Raw genomic sequence first — 24693 nt, forward strand, 5'->3', positions numbered from 1 at the left:
AGGATGACCAGTTGAAGCGTATGGGAGGGAAAGTGTTCAGGTTGTGAAGGAACGAAGATAGGGTGTCGGGTGTCTTGGCCCTGAGTCCAGATTATGAAGATATCATCAATGAACCTGAACCAGACCAGGGGTTTTGTGTTTTGGGAAGTAAGGGAGTCTCTAGATGCCAGCCCATGAAAAGGTTGTCATACAGGGGTGTAATGCAGATGCCCATGGTTGTGTCGCAGATTTGTTTACATTCCTTTCCTTCAAATGAGTAGTTCTGGGTTAGGACAAAGTTAGTGAGGTGTACAAGGAATGATGTAGTGGGTTTTAAGTGTCAAGGTAGTTGGGAAAGGCAGTGTTCAGTAGCAGTAAGACTATGGGCAGGCACAATATTGGTGTATAGGGATTTTGAGTCAACAGTGACAAGTAAGGATCCAGGAGGTAAAGGGGTGGGGATGGTGGAGAGTCAGTGAAGGAAGTGGTTGGTGTGTTTGATGTGGGAAGCTAGACATGCAGGCAGTAGGTTGAAGGCGTTGGTCAGTGAGGCCACAAATTCCTTCAGTGGGGGCATAATAACCAGATACAATGCTGCATCCAGGATTGTTGGGTTTGTGGATTTTAGGGAACATGTAGAAGGTGGACATGCAGCGTGTCATAGAGGTGAGGAGGGAAATGGATTCAGGGGAGATGTTCTGGGAAGGGCCTAAGGATTTAAGCAGGGATTGGAGTTTGTGTTGGATGTCTCACGTGGGATCACTCTGGCAGAGTTTATAGATGGAGGGTTCAGATAATTGTTGAAGGCCTTCTACCAGGTAGTCACTGCGTGATTCATAGCAACAGTGGTGGAACTTGCACATAGGACGATTTGATCAGGATTTGTTTTGACTGAAACTTCTGTGGAGCTGAGCATTTTGGTGGACAGGCTAACAACAGTGTCACAGGAATGTTTTGGCTCTGGATTTGGTGGTGAGTTGGTAGGGAGTTTTGGGGGATGTGGCAAGTTGAAAAGATCAGCTTGGCAGGGTTTAGCTGCTATGAGGGGTGGTCAAGGAGGAACACTGGGAGTACAATTGGGGTTGGATAGTGGGGCTCCAAGGTGGCAGTAAGATATCAGCAATTTGGATAACTTATGGAGGTGGTGTCTGGAATGCTCCTCCAGGTGCTGGAGAGCAAGGTATTTAATTGCAGAGATTTGATGTATTGAGTACAGATTGCAGAGGCAGCAGAGATGGTTCTAGAATGCCATGGAGATGTGTTTTTGCAGTACCAGTTCTGTGAGGACCAATCCCTGTTTATTTGCAGCCCTCTGCCAATGCCTCCATCCATCTTTCCCCAGTCCTCTCCTTTTTTACTCCTTACCCCTTCCCCCCCCCCCCCCTCCCCCCTGCCTGCAACATCCTGACACTGCACCTGTTGGCAGTCTAGCCCCTGCACTCACCACCAGACAGCATTTGTCTCCCTCCCCAACCTGTACACTACATCCCTCCCCTTCCCTGCCCCCTCCAGATTGCTGCTTACATCCCAGTGATAGTTGCATTCCAGCCCAAAATGCTGGAGCTGGCAGTCGTGTGTGCATGAGGCATGCTTGCTTGTGTGTGTGAATAGTTTGTGTGTGTTTCTCTTTTACTGATGAAGGCTGTGGCCAAAAGCTTTAATGTAAGTGTCATTTAATTGTGCCTTTCTGCAACTTGATTTGTCTTCTTTACAGTAAGTAACAATCTGTCTTCTCCTAAATTGTGGAAGAACGTGATTGGTTCAGAAAGGGAGACATTACAGTGCTATTGTAGAGCTGCATGTTAATATTGGTATGAGTTTTGGTCCCATAGTAGAATTTTCAAGACAAATAAGTGACAGTCGTCACGTCATCCTACAAACCTAATGATAGTTCATTGTAACACAGTCCACAGCTTGTGGTCTAGTGGTTTGTGTCGCTTTCTGAAGATCCTGAAGCCCTTGCTTCAATTCCATGCTGTGTCTGAGTTTTCTGTGCTCAGTTACTGTGTGTTTATGTTGTTGTAATGCAGCAGATGTCTGAACAATCCTTGGACCTGGTCTCCTAGTCACAAATGCCACACGATCATTTCATTTTGGTACAGGAGAAAAATGGAATATGAATTGTCACATGGCACTCTGATTGCTCGTATATATACAACAGTACATTCAAAACATGACTGATGTGGTAGATGTGAATGTTGTCGTAATATTCACTCATATAGTATTTCACACAGTTCTCCTCTATATCCTCTCATAATAATAATATACTGTACGACTAATCATTGTAATTACGGCTATTATCGAGTCTGCAGCAGACACAATCATTGACTTTCAACCACAACCGCTGACTTCTACTCTGTGATTACTACAGAAACTAACATCACCGAACCAACTTTGATTCTGTTCTGCACAGTGACTGTAGACTGTAGGAAGGAGAGGCACACAGCAATCAGTCTCCTTCTGCTTGTACACCAATAAGATTATACTGCTGTGATTTTGTTGGATGTAACTCAAAAGCACTGGAGATGTAGCCAAAATCTAGATATGCAAGAGTTACAAAAACTAATGGGATTGTGACTGATTGCTGTGTGCCTCTCCTTCCTTAACATCACTGGTGTGAGTAAACAAGCAATTACACTGTGTAAGGCATCGTGGAACCCACACATCTTCCCAACAAATATTTTCAGAAAAGATTCCTAACACTGAAATTTATATTTGATGTTGAAATATTTCTCTTTTTTTCTGTTGCCAATCTAAGATTTAGATCCTCTCTATTTCTGCCTTTGACAGTTAATTTGCTGTCTAAATCCGCGGTACTCATCTAGTACTTTTTGTGTCTCATTTCGTAATCAATTCCATCAGCATCACCTAATTTAATTTGACTACATTAATTTTCATCTTATAACCTCTTTTTTCAAGACACTATCCATTCCTTCCTGGGGCTTATATTTCTTGGAAATCAGGATTAGTTGCCATACTAGAGGGGCCTGAAACCTTTGCCTGCCAATCTGAACAGTATTCTAAAATGTGGAAGCCGTAAGTTGTCAGGAGTGTACAGAACATCTCTCCTCTAATTTTTAGCAACTGTGAAAAATCCCGGCTTTATTATGGTTCTACTGTGTATCTGTAAGCTGGTCTGTCTTACTTAAAGGAAGTTAGTGACTGATTTAGGTTGACCAAGGTGTTATTTAGGACAAGCCACATTCACAGTCTCTGTACTGGTCTGGGGAACCGCACAATTCCTCGGGGTGTAACAAGTGAAATACCCAGTTCCTACTCCAATCGCATGTCACGTTCCCTATAATGCTGCTTGTGCACCCTGGAATGGTTTTTAACAATGAATTATGAGCAATGAGATCCATTGGAATTTGTATGAAGAGCAGTCCTTTTGAAACTGGTCTGAAAAATATTGATTCTTTACATCTTGTAAATAGCACTTGTAGTGTAGATATGAGTCATTTTTGAAGACAATTGCCACTATTTCATTCCAGTGTATACTGTCTAGTCTAAATGGGGGACTATCTTGAGCTGTCAGTCATTTCTCTGACCATCATTTTAGTGTTCGCCTACCACGAATTCATTGTATTCAATACATAATTGTATGTATTCCAAAAGACATTGATACCAATAAGACGTGATGGAATAATTTCCCCATCTGCTCAGATTTCCTTAGCATCCTTAGAGTGATTTCACAGATGTATGCAGCAGAAAAAGCGCATCTCATGGTCCATGACACTGTTATTCATCTACATCATGGGAAGTCAACCTTTTCTACCAACTACCCACTTTTATATTTCCGTTAGTAGTAAAATTTTCCAACCGCTCACCCGTTCCACAGTAACAATAATTTATTAAGTAGGAAAGTAACTTTACAAAATTTATAAAGCGTAGTTAAATCAAGTTAAAACATATAATAATAATTACTTGTCAAATACTTTGTCAAAGTTTTATGAAACCTAATGAAAGCATTTTTAAAACCCCACCACTTACTGTCCACGAAGATAGCTGGAAACCAACAGATCGCAGATTCGAATTTTGGTCAGATCATGGATTCTTCAGTTTAACCTAACCTTCACCTCTTAATGATATGAGGAGTCATCAGAAACATGTGGTTTAGATTCCACTTTAAACTGTAGGCCCCCTATCCCCAGTTGGGTAACTGGGATATTTTAGGGACACGTAAGTCACCAAAATGGTGTCCAATAGAAAGTGTTGCACCAGGCTGCTATGCAACATGAAATTATTATTATCGTGTTACATTACAGACACAATTAAAAGAAACTTACATAAAGCTTTCGGCCACAGCCTTCCTCAGTTAATGAGAGATACACACAAACAAGCACACCTCGTGCACAGGTGGAGTTTGCGGTCATGTGTGCATGAGTTGTGTATGAATGTTGTATGTCTCTCTCTCTCTCTCTCTCTCTTACTGATGAAGGCTGTGGTTGAAAGCTTTATGTAAGTGTCTTTTAATTGTGCCTGTCTGGACCTTAACATGTCTTTGTTACAGTAAGTAGCAATCTTGTCTTTTCCTACATTGTTTATGTTCTTACCTGGGGTTTACATTGTTTGAAATTATTGCTCCCTGTACACATAATTAAGTTTGTACAGGTGCGGGTTTTTTTTCCCCATCTGTCTCATTTTCATTTGACAAATTCCTTATAGGAAACTCCAAATTATATTCTGTTGAAACATTATACATGAAAATTTCTGCTAGAATGTAGTAAGTAAATAGACTTTTTGAGAATACAATGTTTTAATTGTATTTTATTGAATTTGTTGCAGGACAATTTGGTGCAGATATGGCAGAAAGTTTGTCAGATAAGCTGTTTTCTGTGCTTGATGCTGCCAATGTGGAAAGCAGAACAAGAACAGAGCGCAGACGTCATCAGTCTGTCCCACGAAAGAAATTTGAACTCAATGGCAGAAGGCAAGAAGAGCAAGACACACAAAGTCCTTTTTCATCCAGTCTGTCTTCTACTACAAGAACTGAAAAACAAGGAAATAATAAGAAAACAGGCAGTAATGTTGACATAAGTGTTTCGGACAGGTTCCCTTCAAAACATAAGAATGTTGGTGTCCCACAACATTTTGCTGCCCGTTCAAAACACCCTGGAAATTCTAGTCATTTTTTCTCACATGACAGCAATCAAAGAGGAAATGTTCGATGGAGTTCACGTGATCGGCTCACTAATTCAACAAGAGCTGATTGTGAAGCCAGTGTACAACATTCCAATGACAAATCAGTCGCAGCGAGGGGCAGATACAAAATGGGTGCCCATGCAGATCAAAGTTACGAAACTACTTCTAGGTTTGTGAGGGACAAATCACAGGTGGAAGACAGGCAAAAATCTTCTACCTCGATTAAAGGGACTGGGTATAAGTTTCTAGAAAATCTTATTGATAAAGATCCTGTGGATGTTGTTGTAAAATTAGCAAGCTCTAAAACAGGGTTTGATGAAATGTTAAAAAAGGAAATGTTTCCTGATTTAATACATCTTACATTAAGAATCCTTGCAGAGAAAGTCTGTGTTGTTGGTTTTCAACACAACAAAACAACTGTTTTGATTGCAGCGTGCCAGCCACACTTTTTAAACCAGCTTGAAAGGCAAATCAACAAAATCCCAACTGAACATCAATCAAGAAAATCGAAAATATTACCATTCTTAGAAAATCTTGTAATATTTTATAAAACAGTTATTAATGTGCTCCCGCAAACTGCATGTGAAAAATTTAATAATCTGTTTATTATGACAGAACTGTCCATAGAAGGAGCTCAGAGATACCAGAACATTAACTGTGATGATGTTAAGAAGCAACTTGAAGACCTCAGTGCCCAGCTAAAAAGTAAGAGGGAAGAATACGAACGTAATTCAATAAAAGAAAGTAGCAAAATGGAGCAACTCCAATATTTGCAGCCCCCTGATAATTTTAGACACTACAGTATATTCCCAACTGCTGAAGATTTTGCTAACAAACCATTTTTGCGACCTAGCATCATCAAGGGGGCATATATTGATGTGGAACATTATCTAGATGTCCAGTTCCGCTTGTTGCGGGAAGACTTTGTGGGTCCTTTACGTGAGGGTATATCGCAATATATGGAACATTGTCTCCAAGGCAAGAAAAAATTTAAGAGGATTGACAATGTGCGAATGTATCATGATGCTCAATTTTTAAACACTGTAACTGTTAAAGAAAAAGTGGGTGTGTTATTAAATTTTGATACTAAGAGGAAGCTGAAAAACATTCAGTGGGAACATTCCAAACGTTTTATGTTTGGTTCTTTGTTGTGTTTTACACAAGACAATTTTGGAACCTTCTTTTTTGGTACGGTATTGGACAGGGATAAGAAACAGCTTGAGAAGGGTTGTGTTGTGGTGGAACTTTGTGACGAAATAGATACCAATATATTTGATCGAACTTTTACAGTAGCGGAAAGTGAAGTTTACTTTGAACCATACAGGCAGGTATTAAATGCATTGCAGAGCATGCCATTCACAGAATTTCCAATGAAGCCTTATATTGTTGATGGGATTACAGAAGTGGGTCTGCCCCTGTATATACTTGCAAATCCAGTTTCAGTAATATACAATATTGATGATTTTGGAGTTCCAGTTACTGAAATGAATGCTTGGCCCACAGAAGATGATCTGAACTTGGACATTTCACAATATAAGTCATTCAAATCTGCTTTGACAAAAGAGTTTGTAATAATACAAGGACCTCCAGGAACAGGCAAAACTTTCCTTGGGTTGAAGATAATGGAAACTTTTCTCTACAACCAAAACGTATGGAACAGTAACCATAGACCTATTCTTGTAGTATGCTACACTAACCACGCCCTGGATCAAGTCCTGGAAGGAACTTTACAATATACAACAAAAATAATTCGAATTGGTGGTCAATCACAGTCAAAAGCTCTAGAGCCTTATAATCTGAAAGAAGTTAGACGATCTCGTGGAGTGAGAGCATCTACATCACATACCAGGGAGATGTTTAGACAAATGCAAGATGTCATCAATCACATTCATTCTCTGCAACGAGATCTAGACAAAATGTCTGACAACTGGGGGGTAGTCAGTATTTCTTCATTGAAGGAAATGGGACTTACTGAAAAACAACTTGCATCATTTATAGATAAACAGTCAGTCAGTGATGAACTTTTCATAGAATGGTTGAAAGGAGATGGAAATGACAACCCAGATAATGAACTTCAGCAGGGCGGTGATGATGCCTGTAATACTACAAATCTAGATGATTTACCTAATGTAGATGGTGATAATGTTGGTGCTGAAGATGATGATGACGATGACAACAATATTAATGTATTCAGTGATGAATATGATCTAGTTATACAAACAGTAAGCACAGTACAATTAAAATATGCTGTTGAGCTGTCACGTCTTCTTGCAGATAGTCAGTATTGTCAAGAGCAGATGGAGCGTTCTCGGGATAACCCAGAGGATTTTGTGAAGTTCCAGCAGCTGTGGCTGTATAACATGGGCCTTTACAGGTAATGTCTTATTTACAGTTCATATATATACTGTTTCTAGTTTGCACTTATATTTGTAAATGATAATTTTGTATCATGGTGGTTGTTTCATATGCTGTACTAAATACTTGGCAAGCTTCTTCAAAAATGACAAACCTACATGTAAAATTGCTGTCTTACACAGTGCTATAAAATAAGTCATCAAATATATTAAGTAACTACTAGCTGTAGCAGGCTATTTGTGTTTTCATTGCAAGTAATTGCTTCACATTTGTTTCATTTAAGAGTGTGCCTTCAGAAACAGAAAAATTGCAATAATTGGCAGGGCTAATGGATTTTAGAGATTGAGGCAGTCATCAGCCTGAAGGTTGATTTGAACATCAGTCCCGTGTTATGTGTTGTTCCACAAAGGGTAGTATGCTCTAACTTTCTCCTCTGTAAGAAATGACTCTGCCTGTCAGTTACAAGGAAACTTGCAGCATTGCATGCTTCAGAGACCCAGAGCATTGTCAGGGAGAAACTCCTAGGTGCCGTAAAATGTCCTTAACAAACGACAAATGGAATTTGGAACCGTTGTATGATATATTTTCAGGTTGTTGCCCACTGATCTAGCAAGCCATTGTCACTTCTTTATTCCACTGTAATCTTATACAAATTCAATATTCTGTGGCCTATAATCAATCTCATATTGCATCCTACAGATAGCTGGGGTAGAAGATATAACAGTCCAGTTTTCTTCACGATTTATCACTGTCTCTTTTATTGCCTGCATTTTTGTCGTTGTAATATCAAATACAGAAATTACCTGAAAACTTGTATCTAAAATTTTCTTACAATGTGATGATGGGCTTATTCTGACTTTCTGAAGTTGAGATATGAAATACTATTAATATCAACCTAAATATTGTTATCAAAATTACAGTATTTTAAAACTGGCCAAGCTTTTTGTAAAGTAAGTTCCAAATTTAGTTTTTATGGTGCTTTTCACCTTAACAAAAGATCCAATTTAAGGATTTATTGTGCCTGTAAGAGATAAAGTGTGCTTTTAATGTATTGTACAAGTAATTAGGGGCTGCAGCTGTTGGAGGGTATGAGATATCTAAATCAAACATTCAGAGGGTAAATCCAGGTTGGAATATCAGCAATATTAGGAAAAAAGATTAGGTTTCTACTCACCGTAAAGATGATATATTGAGTTGTAGACATCCACAACGAAAAGACTGTTTGTTACACATTTAGCTTTCAGCCAAAGCCTTCCTTAGGTAAGGACACACACTGACACTCTCTCTCTCTCTCTCTCTCTCTCTCTCTCTCTCTCTCTCTCTCTCATACACACACACACACACACATTCACACTTTATGCGCATATGATCACCATCTCTGGCAGTTCACACTAGGATGCAATTGAGTGGCAGTATGGAGTAGGGCAGAAAATAGGGAGGGATAGCAGGGAGAGAAGAGCACTGTGTAGTGTAGTATGCAGGGACTAGATGAAGGCATGACGAGACTGCACAGAGTCAGGAGGCTGTGGGATAGGGAGGTTGGGGGGGGGGGGATAGGACAGCAGCAGGGGTAGGGAAGGTGGGCAGGTGTGTTCGGCAGAGGGTGGAAGACAAAGGGGGTGAGGAGACATGAATAGGGAGGAGGTGATAGGGCAGAGGGTGGGGGTGGGGTGGATGTTATGTGAACAATTGACTATTGCAGATTGAGGTTGAGTTAATTTTGGGAGCAGAGAATCTGCACAGGTCAAAAAAGCTGATGACGAAGTGGAAAATCCAGATAGCCTGGGTTTTGAAACAGCGATTGAAATCAAACATGTTATGTTCAGCAGCATGTTGTGCCTCAGGGTGGTCTGCCATGGTCTTGATCACACTTTGGCGGTGGCAATTCACCCTGGTTGACGGCTGATTGGTTGTGTAATACCAATAGGAACAGCTGATTGCAGCTGAGCTGCTTTCACAGGTGGTCCGGGTTCTGATGGGGAAGGATAATCCTGTGAAAGGACTGGAATAAGGAGTGCTGGTGGGTGGACTGGGCATGACTTCCACAGGGATAAGATGCCTGTGGTAAGGGGTTTGGGATTGGGAGTAGCATAGGGATGAACTAGGATGTTGTGTAGGTTGGGTGGGTAACAGAACACCACTTTAGGAGGGGCAGAAAGGATCTTGGGTAGGATCTCCCGCATTTCAGAGCATCATAATAAGTAATCAAAGCCTTGCTGAAGGATGTTCAGTTATCTCAGTCCAAGGTGGTATTCGCTGATTAAGGGACCACTCTTTGCACGTGGTTCTTACAGGAGATGGGAGGTTAAGGGTTGTGTGTGGGAAAAGGGCATGAGAAATCTTAGCAGACTAGATTTAGGGGTAGTGTCTGTCTGTGAGGGTCTTGGTGAGCACTTCAGCTTACTGGGGAAGGGGGCTCTTATCATTGCAGATATGCTGTCCCCAGACGGGCAGACTGTGTGGGAGTGATTTTTTGTGTGTGGGAGAGATGGCAGCTCTTCAAATTCAGGTGCTGTTTGTTGTTGGTGGGTTTAGTGTGGACAGAGAAGTGGATAGAGTTGTCAGAGAGGAGGAGATCAATGGAAAGGAAGGTGGCATGCTGGATTGAGGAGGATCAAGCTATGTGGGTGGGAAGAAGGCGTTGAAGTTATGAAGGAATGAGGATGAATGTCTTGGTCCTGAGTTCAAATCGTATAGATATCATCAGTCATCCTGAACCAGTCCAGGGATTTCAAGTTTTGGAAGGCTAGGAATGTTTCCTCTAAGTGGTCCATAAACAGGTTGGCGCAGGAGGGTGCCACACTAGTGCCCATGGCTGTGATGTAGTGCCCATGGCTGTGATGCAGGAGAAATGAGGTAATGGGTTTGGGGTCTGAAGGACATTAGGAGAAGTAATGTTCAGTAATGGCAAGTTCATGGGCATGGGGGATGTTGGTGTGTAGGGAAGTGGCATTAACAGTGATTAGGGATGTACTAGGTATGGGGATGGGGTTGGTGGCAATTTGGTGAAAGAAGTGGTTGGTAGTTTTGATGTAGGAGGCCAGGTTTTGGGCAGTTATGGAACTCCTTACCTCCAAATTTTTTTGACCATACCTCCCCGGGTCCCTTCCTAAGAACACCAAACTTTCAGCAGAAGAAAGGACAGCCATACTGAATCTCAAAATAAATCCTGAGTTGTTCATCCAACTTGCAGACAAAGATTCCATCACTGTCATTATGAATCACAGTGACTACCTGGTGGAAGGCCTCTGTCACTTACCTGAGCCCTCTACCCATATACTGTGCCGGAATGATTTTATCTCAGAAGTGCAAAATAACCTCCAATCACTGCTCAAAACCTTAGGCCCTTCCCAGAACATCTGCCCTGGATCCATATGGCTCCTCACCTCTGTGACACCCTGCACACTGACCTTGTACATGCTCCCCAAAATCCTCAAACCCAACAGTCCTGGATGCCTCAATATAGATGGTTGCTGCTCCCTCACTAAAAGAATTTTGGCTCTCATTGACCAACACTTCCAACCAATTGTCCAAAATCTAGCCTCCCACGTCATAGATATTAATCACTTCCTTCACCGACTCTCCACCATCCCATCTCCTTTACCTACTCGTGACTGTTGATGGCACTTCCCTATACACCAGCATCCCTCATGCCCCTTGTCTTGCCGCTGTTGAATACTGCTTTTCCCAATGTCCTGCATACTCAAAATCCACCATCTCATTCCTCATACACATTGCTAACTTTGTCATAACATACAATTACTTCTCCTTTAAAGGGAAGGCATACAAACAAATCCGTGGCACAGCCATGGGCACCTGCATGGCATCCTTGTGTCCCAACCTGTTTATGGGTCATCTACAGGAAATGTTACTAGCTTCCCAAAACCTCAAACCCTGGGTCTGGTTCAGGTCGGTTGATGAAATCTTCATGATATGGACTCAAGAGTCAAGACACTCTATCCTCATTCCTTCTTAACCTCAACATCTTCTCTACCATCTGCTTTACCTGGTCCTCCTCAACGCAGCCACCTTCCTGGACATTGACCACCTCCTCTGGTGGCTCTACACTACTCTGTCCACATCAAAACCACCAGCCAACAACAGTACCAGCACTTCAACAGCTGCCATCCCTTCCACACCAAAAGATCACTCTCTCTCTCTCTCTCTCTCTCTCTCACACACACACACACACACACACACACACACACACACACACACACACACACACTATCCTCCAGACTTAGGCTACAAACAGATTTCCCTTGCCATATCACCACACCACACACCTTCAATCCTCCCATCTCACCCCTGGAACCAATTACAAAGGAGAGTGCATGCTTCGTCACCTAGTACCAACCCAGAGCAGAACAAATGAATCACATGCTTTGTCAGGGCTTTGATTTTTTATCACTATGCCCTGAAATGAGAGACATCCTATCAAAGATCCTTCCCATCTCTCCGAAAGTGATTTTCAGTCGACCACCCGCCCTCTACAACATCCTAGTCCATCCTTAAACCACTCCCAATCCCAACCCCAAACCCTTGCCATAGTGATCATATCTTTGTAGAAGACCCAGATGCAAGACCTGCTCAGTCCACCCACCTAGCACTTCCTGTTCTAGACCTGTCACAGACTTGCCCTTTTCCATCAGGGGTGGCACTGCCTGTGAAAGCAGCCATGTCTTATACCAGCACACTTTTTTATATTGGTATTACTACTAAACAGCTGTTTACCAGGATGAATGGCCACTACAAAACTGTGGCCAAGAACAAAATGGACCACCCTGCGGCACAACATATGGCTGATTATTACATGCTTGATTCCAATGGCTGCTACGCAATGTGGTCCATTTGGATCCTCCCCTCCATTACCAGCTTTTCTGGACCATGCAGATGGGAGTTACCCTTACAACACACACTCTGCTCAAATTATACCGGCTTCAATCTACAGTAACCTACTGTCCCCACACTTTCCACCCAACAGTTCCAATCCTCCCCCCACTCTGTCCTGTCACTCCTTCGCTGTTCACGTCCCCTCATACCCATTGTGTGCTGCCCTCTGCCATCACATCCGCCCATCTTTTCCCATCCCTGCTTTTCTCCTATTTTGCTAGCCACCCCCCCCCCTTCCCCTCCTCCCCACATCCCTACCCCACACCCACACAACACTGTGCCTGGTAGTCTTTTCATGCCTCCATCTAGTCCGTGCACGCTCTGCCAGACAGCACTCGTCTTTCTCACACTCATATACCGCTATCGCTCTTCATTTTCTGCCCCATTCCAGATTGCCACTCAACATAACAGTAGTATTTCGGTGCAAATTGCCAGAGATGATGATCATAAGTGTGTGAGATGTGGTTGTTTGCGTGAATGTGTGTACATCTTCTTTTCTGAAGAAGGCTTTGGCCAAAGGCTAAATGTGTAACAGTCTTTTCATTGTGGCTGTTTACTCGGTGTGCCAACTTTACGGTGAGCAGCAATCTATCCTATTCCTATATTGTCAAAAAATAAATGATATCCATCGATAATGGAACCACTTTGTTAGAGGATGGGCCACAAAAACAGTGCATTTTTACATTTACATGTTTGTACCAAGGATTACTTTTTGTTTTGTTCTGTTGTGAGTGCTTTCACTTCTGTATCTGCATAAACTCTTGGTCACAAAGGAGGTTCTTGTCAATAGTTTGTAGCTCCATGGAGTGTTATTCATAATGATGGATTTCCCATGTCTCTGATAAAAACTTATTTTTGCCGGAACTTATTCCCCTGCTTTCTGATATTTTCAATACTTCTTGTGCTGTCTAGCTGAAAACTCTTAAAATCTTTGGGCTAGAAGTATAACTACTGTACAGAAAGTAAAATTTCTATACTCAGTGTCATTCATAGTTTTCACACCTTGTAAGCTGAAATTCAAAAATTCATGCACTATGATAAATGTGCAAAGACAATTGAAAAGAAAAGGTATCAGTCTCAATCATGATGAAATACAGTTCATTGTGAGTAAGCCAATAGTCATAAAATTGATATTATCTGCAAGAAGTGATACATCTGATTAATTGTGTAAATCAAAAAACATGTAATGTACGTGTGTCATGTTCATCTAACCTCAAACACATTTTTAAATGTTAAAGAGTGAAAATGCAGCCCTCAAATGTCCATAAAAGCAAGTTATTACATTGCACATTCACTTAAACAATTTCAAAGCCTGTAAAAGAAATTTTAAGTTGTATGTAGGGGCCACCAGTTCAAGTGCCATAATGTTCAGAATCCATAACTTTGGTTGTAAATGCGCACCCCAGTGCCTGTGAAATGTATCAAATCAATGAAGTTCTGCTGACAGTTTGATAGTCAGACAGTTGGCTATCACTAGTAGTTTGTGCGAACATCCATTTAGGAGCTCTAACCATCACTAAAAACCCAACCAGTTGGCTCATCTCTACTCTTATCAGCTGTTGTTCATGCAGTGTGATGAATCTCAATGTCCCCTAAAATGATATTTCTCCTTCACTTTCTATAGAGGGGTGGGGGAATAGGATGAAAAAGCAGATCATCCTGTCTCATTGCATATTGGTTTGCAGTGACAGGAGGAAAGAATCATTCCTTTCATATGAAGTTTCTGCTGAACTATCACTAGGTGTCAAAGAGGCTCCATGTTACTTGGAGAGAGACAAGAATGTGTCAGTGATGACACAGTTTTCTCCCCCTGACCCCTCCACCCTCATTCTTTCCCAAATAGTATCCTTCAGTGTTTGAAATAAGGTATTTATTTATCAGTTTGTAACTAGTTCATTCAGTTTTGTTGACTGCTATCTCGGAACAGAAAAATTTTTGGCCTGCAGTATGTATAAACATGATAGCCATTTTTTAAAATGAAAAATTTAAGGACCATCTCCATTATGCCCTCACATATCAGTCTGTAAAAGATTTTGGTGGATTATCAAATGTGAATGTCAACTTCTTGAATCATATAGTTGCGAGTTGGCAGCAGGGCTATATGAAGGCACGGTGAGATAAGGCTCTGTCAAGGGTGCGGGCACAGGGAGGTGCAAAAAATGAACAGAAAAAAAAGTTGTATTTATTGCCAACACTGGACAAGTGACTTTTGATTAGAGTCCCACCCCTCTACAGAAATACACATAATGGATGTATGAGTGCAGGTTCTACACACTTGGTTGACATCATGTGGAATTTTGGGCCTGGCCAGGAAGCGTGCTCAGATGGCCTATCGGTAAGACAACTGCTTGTGATAAGCAGGAAATCTGGGTTGAGTCCCAGTCTCGCACAAATTTTCATTGGTGTCATTCCATTATAATTCTGATGGTTGTCCATGTTCGCAACTTCTAATACATTTCATGGGTTCTGGTGCCTGTTGTGTTTCTATCTTCTGTTGAGGAAAAGAGCATTTAGCTTGAACCGTTGTTCCACAGTTGCTTCTACAGCTTCATTTCACCCATGTAACATCATGGGCTTTGACAGTTATACCAAGGGTGGAGGATTACTTCAGTATGGCTCTGATTGGCAGTGCATTGTAATTGTAATAGGCATAATTCAGATCACATTTTCATCTTTTATAGGTTCTTCAAGAGCCGCCTTACACAGGTTGTCAATATAGATGGGCGTGTTGTTGAGAGACTGACACGTGCTTACAACCTTTGGGAGCTTAACATTGAAGAACGATGGTATTTGTACAAATATTGGTGTCACTGTTTGCACTTAACTCTCATGAAGAGGGTGTGGCACTTACAATCAGAATACAAACAGCTATGTATGAGATACGATGAAATACGTGATATTGAAGATCTCAATATAATGCAAGATGCACTTGTTGTTGGCATGACAACATCTGGTGCTGCAAGGAAGCAACCTTTGTTGCAGGAACTCAAACCCCGAATAGGTAAGTAAAAAAAATTAGCTTTCATTCCTCTTTATTCAAATAGTTTTGCAGTTATTTTGTGGGCTTATCTTCAATTATTAGCTGCTTGTAGTTGACAGGATAAGTTAAGAAGAATTGGCTTTCTGCAGATTTCAGACTAACTAGTTCTTTCTGAAGAATTTATACATGGAATTGATGGCTTTAGACATTGAATTGATGGCATTATGATTATTTTTCTCAAAGTGAAAACTCGAAGAGGACCAGTAATCATTGAAGTGGCCAAGTTATAGGCAGGGAAGTCTAGAAGTTAATAAAGGTTAAGCAAGGGATAAGGCAGCTTAATAGTAAAAAGTGAACAGATGTTATCATGAGGTGTGGAAGCCAGGTGAATTTATTGACAAATACTGGGTTCTGGGTAACAAATAATACAGTAGGAAAGCTATTCAGAATATGAGAAATATTAAAGTAGTAAGCAGTCATTTTAGAAATCTGAGAATCTTGGCTGCTCCCTGACATGCTGAATTCAGTTCTGATTTTAGGCACTTGTTGTTCATTCATTCATTTGTGCATTCATCATATTCCATAGAATCCATCATAAAAGAACACTTTCAGTGATGTGAAATGAGTAAAGCTGTAGCATGAACTATGGTTTGACATTTATTAACCATTTGTTTTTCCTCGTGCTATATTTAATACAGTAAAATTAACAGGAAAGGTGCTATGTGGTATGCAGATGAAAGAAACCTTCAATCCTTGATTCTAAATCATTAAATAATTTTAAATTATGAGAGTTACCCTCTGCCTCCTTTCCTCTTTTTTTATCTTTGTGTCCCCTCATCCTCACAGCAGATGGCTCCTTCTCATCCGTGGGTCTGAGTGACCTGCCCTTCCTTTCTAACATTCCCCAACCCATCCCTTTTTCCTCACTGAGGAAGAAATTAATATTTCCAAAAGTTAGGTTAATAATATCAGTATTCAGTATTGTCATTATCCCATCCCAGATTTACCATTACTAGAATAATTTCATGCACTTTTATGTGAGTATGCATCAGCAGTACTAAAACCAGTTTTTCTCCTGAGGACAAACACTGGCCAGCAAATTGGTCATAACTTTATAGTTTTCCTTTTGCTGTCATTGAGTAATTTGCAAGAGTGGGTAATAAGTAGGGACAGGGAAAATGTTGTTTTATTTTATGAGTGATTTCAGTGGCCCTTTGGCTTTTGCTTGTTTGATTCATTATTTTATTTTAGTCTCAATTCACTTTTTTCAGTATTTGTTGTTTGTTGTTGTGGTCTTCAGTCTGAAGGCTGATATTTAATTACGTTTTCTGAAAAGAACACAGTGCAGGTTAATGTAGCTCCACTGCATGGGTAACCAAAAACCATAGATAATACAACCTACACAGGCTTTTACTAGAAACTACTACTTACTGTATTTACAGTTGAAAACCCACTGCATTACTTACCCATTACTCACTGGAAACTGACAACATGTTCACCGAATTACACGTATTGTGAATCACCTACTTTCTTGTTCATTTTTCCTGTTACTGTTTTTTATTCACTTTTTCCGTATGAGACTTCTCGTATACCGGAGTGTCAAACTATAAGCATAATCAAACAAATTTTATTATGCATATTCTAATATGTACACATTTCAGTGCCTTTGTGTGTGTGTGTGTGTGTGTGTGTGTGTGTGTGTGTGTGTGGTATAACGGGTTTTTCGATCATCTCATCTTCTCTCTCTTCGTCTACTGAACACAATTTATTCACTGTATCCACGTCACTCAGCTTTTCAAATCCCAGTTCGTAGGTATCACTATTTAACCACCCACAGATGTCTTGGTCATCTACACAATTGCAAACAGAAATTTGTATTCAAAGGTGATACAGCTCCCTCAAAATTACGCACAAATTTGCTGAACCTGGTCACTTGCATCTTCCGAATGACAGTGATTTTGGGGATATAGAAAGGAAACTATGGCATTATCCAGAAATATTTGCCACAGAACAGCTTTTTTTTTTATTATTGAGAATGCCAGAGTGAAGAAAGGTAAATTTGAAGTCGTAAAAATGGATTGTAGTGACTTCAAAAATACTATGCTACTCAAAAAAGCAATGACTAACAGAAAAGTAAATCTTTCTGGAGAAAAGGTTGAGTGGCTTAGGATTAAGGAAATGAGATTTCCGAAAGAGAAGCTGGGGATAATGGAGTACAAATACAGCCACAATGACATGGAAGAATACTCTTCAGTGAATTTAAATAAACGCTTAAAAGCTCGCCACTGTTCTCTCAGTCAAATTACATTACCTATACTGTATCCATTAGGTCACACTCTATGCCCTGAGAAACTGAAAGATATTCAGAGCCTTCTTATGTGCATACCCCCAATATACCATGAATTCTATAAGGGTCTCAAAATGGCTGAAGTATCAGAAATGAGCAGTGACAGTAATAGAAGAAGATGAGTATTGGGGAAGCATAATCATCGCTTAAGTATATTCCAATGTTCTCTCCTAATTCCAAAAATTGCTTAATAATTCTGTATTACATAAATGCTGAAATTATATTTGTGTGTTTCAGTTGCCAAATAGATCTATATATGAATATAATACAGAAACAAGAAAACCTTACTTTGTATTTTGTACTGAAGTGCATTAATGTGATGTGACAACAAAATAACCTAACGTACATGGATATTTTGCATTGTTTCTCTGTAGTTTTAAGTTTCAAGCTGTAATTAAATAATGTGCTGCAAGGCTCATAATGCTTGTAAAAGTTTTTCACACACGTTATGCACCAGACCACATATATATTCATAAATATTTTTTAATAAATAAGTTGCTGCAAACTCTTAACTTCAGTCCTTTATTTCTCAAAACTAACTAAATGTCACTTAGTTCATTCTGGTAAAAGACCACTCATATAAACATGGAAGCTATACTGCCTTAAATGCAACCACAGTTAATTGGTGGTTTTTGGATTTTATACACTGCAGACATTCAACAAAATCAAAATTCGATAGTGGCATGGAAAATAGTGTTCCCGTTTAATTCTGAACAGATTTACATTCCTACAGAATATCCACATTGATGAGACCTGAAATCCAAGGTATATATTATGTCTTGGGGTTGAAGTAAGAATTGAGGCTGCGAATACAGAACTTGAATAGCTCTATGGGCAAAAGAGCTATAGGCCAAGTCTTAAGCTGTAACACAATTTGTTAGTTTCCTTCACCTTTGTCCTTCATCCATCCCTCCCTCTCCCTCCCACTCTCTCTTTTCTCTCCCTCCCTCCCCCCCCCCCCCCCTTTCTCCCCATCTCTCTCTCTCTCTCTCTCTCTCTCTTTTTAAAGTTGCTTTTTAAGCCTTCAAATATTCCTTTTCCCTCAATAAAGAAAGTTTTCAAGCTGTTCTAGCACAGAGTACAGCTTCTGTGAAGTAAGCTATGTTGAACACCATTTGTATACAGTTATATCAGAAAAATGGTGACAGGCTCTTTATCAGGTATGACCATAATAAGAATGGAATGTAATTAATAATTTTAAGGATATTCAATACACGCATGTGATCGATCCTGCATATCGATGTTTAAAATCCCCTGATTTCATCACAGTATTTTGGCTGAGGAACACTGTGAGTTAAAAGATCTTAGTGTTTCCATAACTTTAATTGTCTTTCATATGCAGTGATAATCTTTCACGAGTAATTATCATTTTCTCTCACTATTAAATTTTGTTACTCAAAGTATTTAAACTTAGAAGCTGCATTCAAATGGTGTAATGAAATGATTGCTGAACAGTTCTCATTTACAAACAATTTTATCAAAAACATGATGTAGAAACCTGTTAGTTACTGTCTGTTATTGGACATATAACTCTTAACAGGATAACCAAAGCAAAATTATGCTGTCAAAATTTAAATGTGGTAAAATTCCAGAAAATGATCATAAATGGAAATCAGTTGAAGAATGTAAGCATTATTTTTGTGAGAGTTATTGTGATACAACCTATATGAAGGATGATATTGGCCATCCCTGGAGATGCAGTGACAGTCATTATCTCTACACATATCTAGAACTGCTAATCTTGAAACTTCAAGCTGATTGGATAGTGGCAGAAGAGTTAGCTCTATAGCAAACTGACATTAGTGGTGGTAATGTTAGGGTTAGACCAAAAGATTGGATTACAACCAAACTTTCCAAATCAGTGGGAAGGTCAAATGCATGTCTCATAACATAAATTTAGTAGTCTCCTTTAGCTTCAGTGCCATGGATAGTGTGAATAAAATAATGCAGACAAACAAACATATTCAGAAACAGCCTGACAGTACAAGGCATAAGCTGCAAGATGAACCAGAAAGGAAAATGTAAAGATGATTAAAAAGCTAATTTTGCTGGGTAGGGGAATATCAGAACTGGTGTGAAACTCTTTTGTTGAAGATTGTTACCAGGCAACTAGCATTTTTAAGCCTAGTGCAGAGCTTAGTGATGTCATCCAAGATTAAGGTGCTTAGAGGGAAGAATCCAGAAACTGGACAGAAGCAGAAATGATTAGTAAACAAAATAACACAACAAATAGAAGATTTACTTAACTGGTGTTTCTCCAACACGCAAAGACTCATTATGAATAATGCAGCATGAATCAGAGTCCAGCTATCAGAGGCTCATCAAGGAAGAGCGTCTCTGTACTAAAGCACAAATGATGGTGTTGGAACTGGGAGTAGACAGTGTGTGCATAGTGTTACATGGCAACATCACTCCAAGTGCAAATAGGTTGAGTGGCTGCCACTGGCCTTTTTATATTGCGGTGGCAGAGGGCACTCGTGGTACCCAGCAGCTGGAGGTGTGACTCTGCTGACACACACCGTCGGATCTGTCATATCTCGCCTACCACTGTCGGTGTCAGACGGAACCTTGCCATTCCATTTCCAACCTGGATGCGCTGGGGGTGATACATGTATGGGATAACACATTCCTCCTCCTCCCCCCTCCCCCCCCCCCCCCCAACTTCCTCACTGTTCTCGTATTGTGTAAATGAGTGAATGGGTTGGAGGAGGGAGGAGAGACTAGATGCAGGGGGCAGTGAGGAGATGGGAGTCGACACCAAGGCTGATGTCGAGCTTCTGCACCGTGACGTACACCCTTAGCCTGCCTGGTACCAAGAAATGAAAAATCGGGCAGACGACGTGCAACTACATGCAGAGGTGGAGCAGTAAATAAAGACAGAGGCATCTTGATGACTGCAGAGGGATCCGAGGTGGCACGTAGGACAGCCACCAAGATGAAAGGCCCATCCCAGGTGACAGTGGCTGTCATGATAGTGACAACCTTGAAAGGGCGTCAACTTCCATTGGTTCTGGGACTGGTGCCAACAGCGCAGGTTCCGTGGGAGCTGGCTGCAGTATGGGCTGCTGTGTCCCAGTAGGCACAGAATCTGAAACCACAAACCCTATGGCAGGATCACACAATTCACATGGACAAATTGGATTCTGGTGGTATCTCTGCAATCCTCATGGTTCCTGTAGGAGAAACGTAGAACATCCAGCATGTCGTACAATGGTGCCTCGCTCCCAGTGCCCCCATCTGCCATACAATCTGTAGAAGACCAAATCATTAGTGTGATACTTCGCCTGTCCGGGCTGAATGGCACCACCAGCCAGGGCAGGTGCAACAAATGAAGCGATGTGTGGTAGCACCGTCCGTGTAAGAGCTCTGCTGGCATTGGTCCGTTGTGAGGCTGGGAGCGGTAGGAAGACGAGAATAACAGAGCTTGGTCCCATGTGTGGGAGGCATGAAGTTTGTCCGTCTGTTACTTAAATGTTCATACGAAATGTTAAGCATCACCATTGGATTGCGACTAGTCAGACTGACTACAACAAACTGAGGCCCATTGTCAGTCAGTCAGTCAGTCTGTCAGTCACAGTCACTTCATGGAAACTCTCGAGGCAAAAGATTGACTACAAGCCCTGGATTTTGAAATGAACCGAAATAGAGTGAATAGGAGCCATGAAGGAAAATTTGCTGAAAGCATCAGTGATGACGAGCCAGCATGTGAAGTCCAAGTGCAAACATTTCCATGGTGTTTGAGGTTTGGGCCATTCAAAGAACTGCTGATACGGGGCTTCAACACAGGTATGGCACTGACAAATCAACCATTCAATTTGTGCACCCATACCCTGCCAAGTGTAGTGATGTTGCACCAACTGCTTGTTGTGAATGATGCCCCAATGACCTTGGTGTAGCAAATGAAGCACGGGAGGCTGGAGAGCTGGGGAACCACAACATTTGACTTGCACACGGGCCAGCAGGAAGGTGAGAAAGAGATTCTGCATTGGCATGCTTACATGTGGGCAGATACACAATCTCATATTGGTGATTTGGCAAAAGAAGGGCCCAACCATTGCAGATTCTATGCTGTGTGAGTTGGGACTGACTAAGAAGGGCTAAGCAAAGATTGTAGAGGTTTATGGTCAGTCACCAAGTAAAATTTTCAGCCAAAAAGATACTGGTGAAACTTAGTAATACCATAGACAATGACGAGCGTCTCCTTTTCATTTAAGTATAATTACATTGAACTTTGTTCAACAACAAAGCAAAGGCAGTCGGCCTGTCAACACAACCAAATTTACATAACAAAACTGCACCAATGCCATAAGAAGAATCATTCACGTTCAAGACCACAGAGTTGCCTGGACCAAAATGAAAAAGGCATTGATCACTAAGCAAAGCAGGTTTAAAGTCCCGGAAAGCAAACTGACACCCTTGCGACCAAACAAAAGAAACATTCTTTTCGCACAAGCAATGCAAGGGAACCGCATCACTTCAAGCAGCTGTGAAATTTGTTGACTCTGAAACTGAGTTTGATGAGCTAAAGGTAGTTGTGGCATTGTAGCCTTTATCTATTAAACAATGCACAAATACAAAGAGTGAAAAGAAAAAGTAGCTCAAAGAAAGCAAAAAGATATGCGAAAGCAGAAGCCACCGAACTAAGAACATAAAGAGCACAAGCAAGGCAAACACTGGGTATCCTGAACAATGAATAACAGCAAAAAGCAAGCAAAAAACAACAGAATAGGAGGAAGGAAAGCTTGAAGATTTGATGACAGTCACAAGTAGATAGTAGTACTCTTTGCCTGGGTTTGTTGTGTATGACTTCATACATCATGGGAAGGAGATGTGGACTACAGAGTGGTGTGGCAACTGTCATCATAAGAAAGCTGGACAGGAGCAGAAATGATTAGCGAACTAGATAATGCAACAAACAGAAGATTTACTTAACTTTATTTCTCCAAGTGTAAGGAGACTAATTACAAATAATTCAGCATGAAACAGAGACCACTGATCACAAGGTCAACAAAAGCACGAATCAAGGTGTTGGAATCACGACTAGAACGTGTCTGCACAGTGTCATGTGGTGAAGTAGCTCCGAGCACAAGTGGGTTGAGTGGCTGCCACTGGCTGTCATCTGTCGGCATGATATGGAAACTTGCCATTCCATTACCAACCTTGATATCCAGTGGGATTGGTATTGATACTTGATACCACAGACTGGATATGAAAAATTCCTCCAGATGGCTCATAAATAAGTTAGCATCAGACAAAGCTGTGAAGTATTTATGGCAGTACCATGGATTTGGCCTTCGGAAATGAAATAATTGTGGGTCAGGAAGTAGTTGGTTAGGAGCTTTAGTAAAGAGATGGTGGTTTGGTGCAAGTACGGCATTGGGAAACGTAATGTTCCATGGTCGCAAGGTGATAATAGGACAGGAGTTGTGGAAAGGTGATGAAGGATATGAGCAGTGTCTTGAATGTAGGGTGGAAAGTTATGGATAATTGTTTGGAGGTGTTGGTCAAAAAAGGCCGAGGTTCGTTCTGTGGGAGCATTGTACCCAGCCACAATGGGACGACCAGTGGGGAGACCAGTGGGGTTGGGTTTGTGAAGTTGGATAGTAGATGCTGCTGATATGAGGGGAGATATAAATTCAGGTGTCAAGTTTTGGGAAGGGCCTAAGGCCTTGAGGAACTGCTGCACACCATGTTGGACATTTGGGATGCGATCATGGTTTTGAGGTTTGTATGCAGAGGATTCAGAAAGTTGGCTGAGGCCCTCAGCCATGTAGTTGATGCAATTCATGACCACTGTGGTGGAGCCTTTGTCAAAGGGAAGGATGATATGGTCTGGATTATTTTTCAGGTTATGTGTAGTGCGTGTTACAACAGAGTAATGTTGGACTCACTGGGGAGAAATTTAAGAAATGAAGGTGAGGCCAAGTTAGAAGTGAGGAACTCCTGAAAGATAACCAGGGGATGACTGTATGAAAAGGGAGGAGCACCATGGTTGGATGGAGGTTGTGACTGTTTTAAACAAGGTTTTGTGTGGGTTGTGGTTGGCTGTTGTTGGGGTGGAGGAAGCTTTTGGGGATGTGGAAGGTGGAGTAAGTCAACAAGGCGTAATCGAGGAGCTGTGAGGGACTGGTGGGGTGAGAGGACCAGAGTGGAAGAGTGAGGGGCAGATGGAGAAGATGGAGAATCATATGGTAGGATTAATGACAGCCTGAGAAGCCAATTTTAATGGCAAGCCCATTAGGTGGGATACAATGTGTCATACAAAATTTCAGAAAGAGGATGTGTACCTGGAGTTTTGTTAGGACAAAGGTGAATTTCCGAATTGGCGGAGGTAGAATGAGCAGGTATCATGGTTTAATGGTCAGGAGACAAAAGGACTATCTGAAAAAAGGTTAAAAATTATGAGATGGAAACTTATGGTGGAAGTGTTATAAGGTAATAAATAGTAGATATTTTGTAGAGAGATACGTAGGAAGAGTCATGGAAGGTCAGGAAATGTTTTGTAAGTACATACATTCAATTGCAGATTGATGTGTGACATTGAACATGTGCAATTGTACAATGTGGCCTTAAATAAACATGCACGGTCAGTAGTGGAGTAATGTAAAATTCACCATTGCCCTAGCTAAACTCCGAGCATACATCCTCTTTCTGAAATCTTGTAGAGCACTTGGTATTCCATCTATTGTGCTTACCTTTAAAATTGGTATCTCGGGCTGTCACCCTTTCCAATTCAATCTGTTCCAGACATTCACCAGGCCCTTCTGCCCTTCTGCATAGTCCTAGGTAATTGCATTGATGAACTAAAGTCACCCAACCCAATTGACATAATCTGCCTCTCTGAACACCATGTGACCACTGGTATAGGAACTAGGCCTAAGCACAATGAGAAACTCAGACAGGAGAGTACTGCAAATGTTAGAATAAGGAAAGGTTCTCATAAAAGTATAATTAAAAATAATGTAAGTATATTTCATCAAAATATTGGGAGTTTAAA

The 24693-nt window shown here is 41.0% G+C and overlaps 1 protein-coding gene across 1 annotated transcript in view; it reads left to right on the forward strand.

The window, feature by feature from the left end:
- The window catches only part of LOC126457063 (NFX1-type zinc finger-containing protein 1-like), a 283116-nt gene that overhangs the window by 58151 nt on the left and 200272 nt on the right, over nucleotides 1-24693 (forward strand). The window contains exons 2-3 of the mRNA XM_050093061.1: nucleotides 4765-7495; nucleotides 15051-15370. Of these exons, the coding sequence (XP_049949018.1) occupies nucleotides 4782-7495; nucleotides 15051-15370 (3034 nt within the window). The 5' untranslated portion in view covers nucleotides 4765-4781. The remainder of the gene's footprint in view (nucleotides 1-4764; nucleotides 7496-15050; nucleotides 15371-24693) is intronic.

Source organism: Schistocerca serialis, chromosome 2 (genome assembly GCF_023864345.2).
Source record: "Schistocerca serialis cubense isolate TAMUIC-IGC-003099 chromosome 2, iqSchSeri2.2, whole genome shotgun sequence".
NCBI lineage: Eukaryota > Metazoa > Arthropoda > Insecta > Orthoptera > Acrididae > Schistocerca > Schistocerca serialis.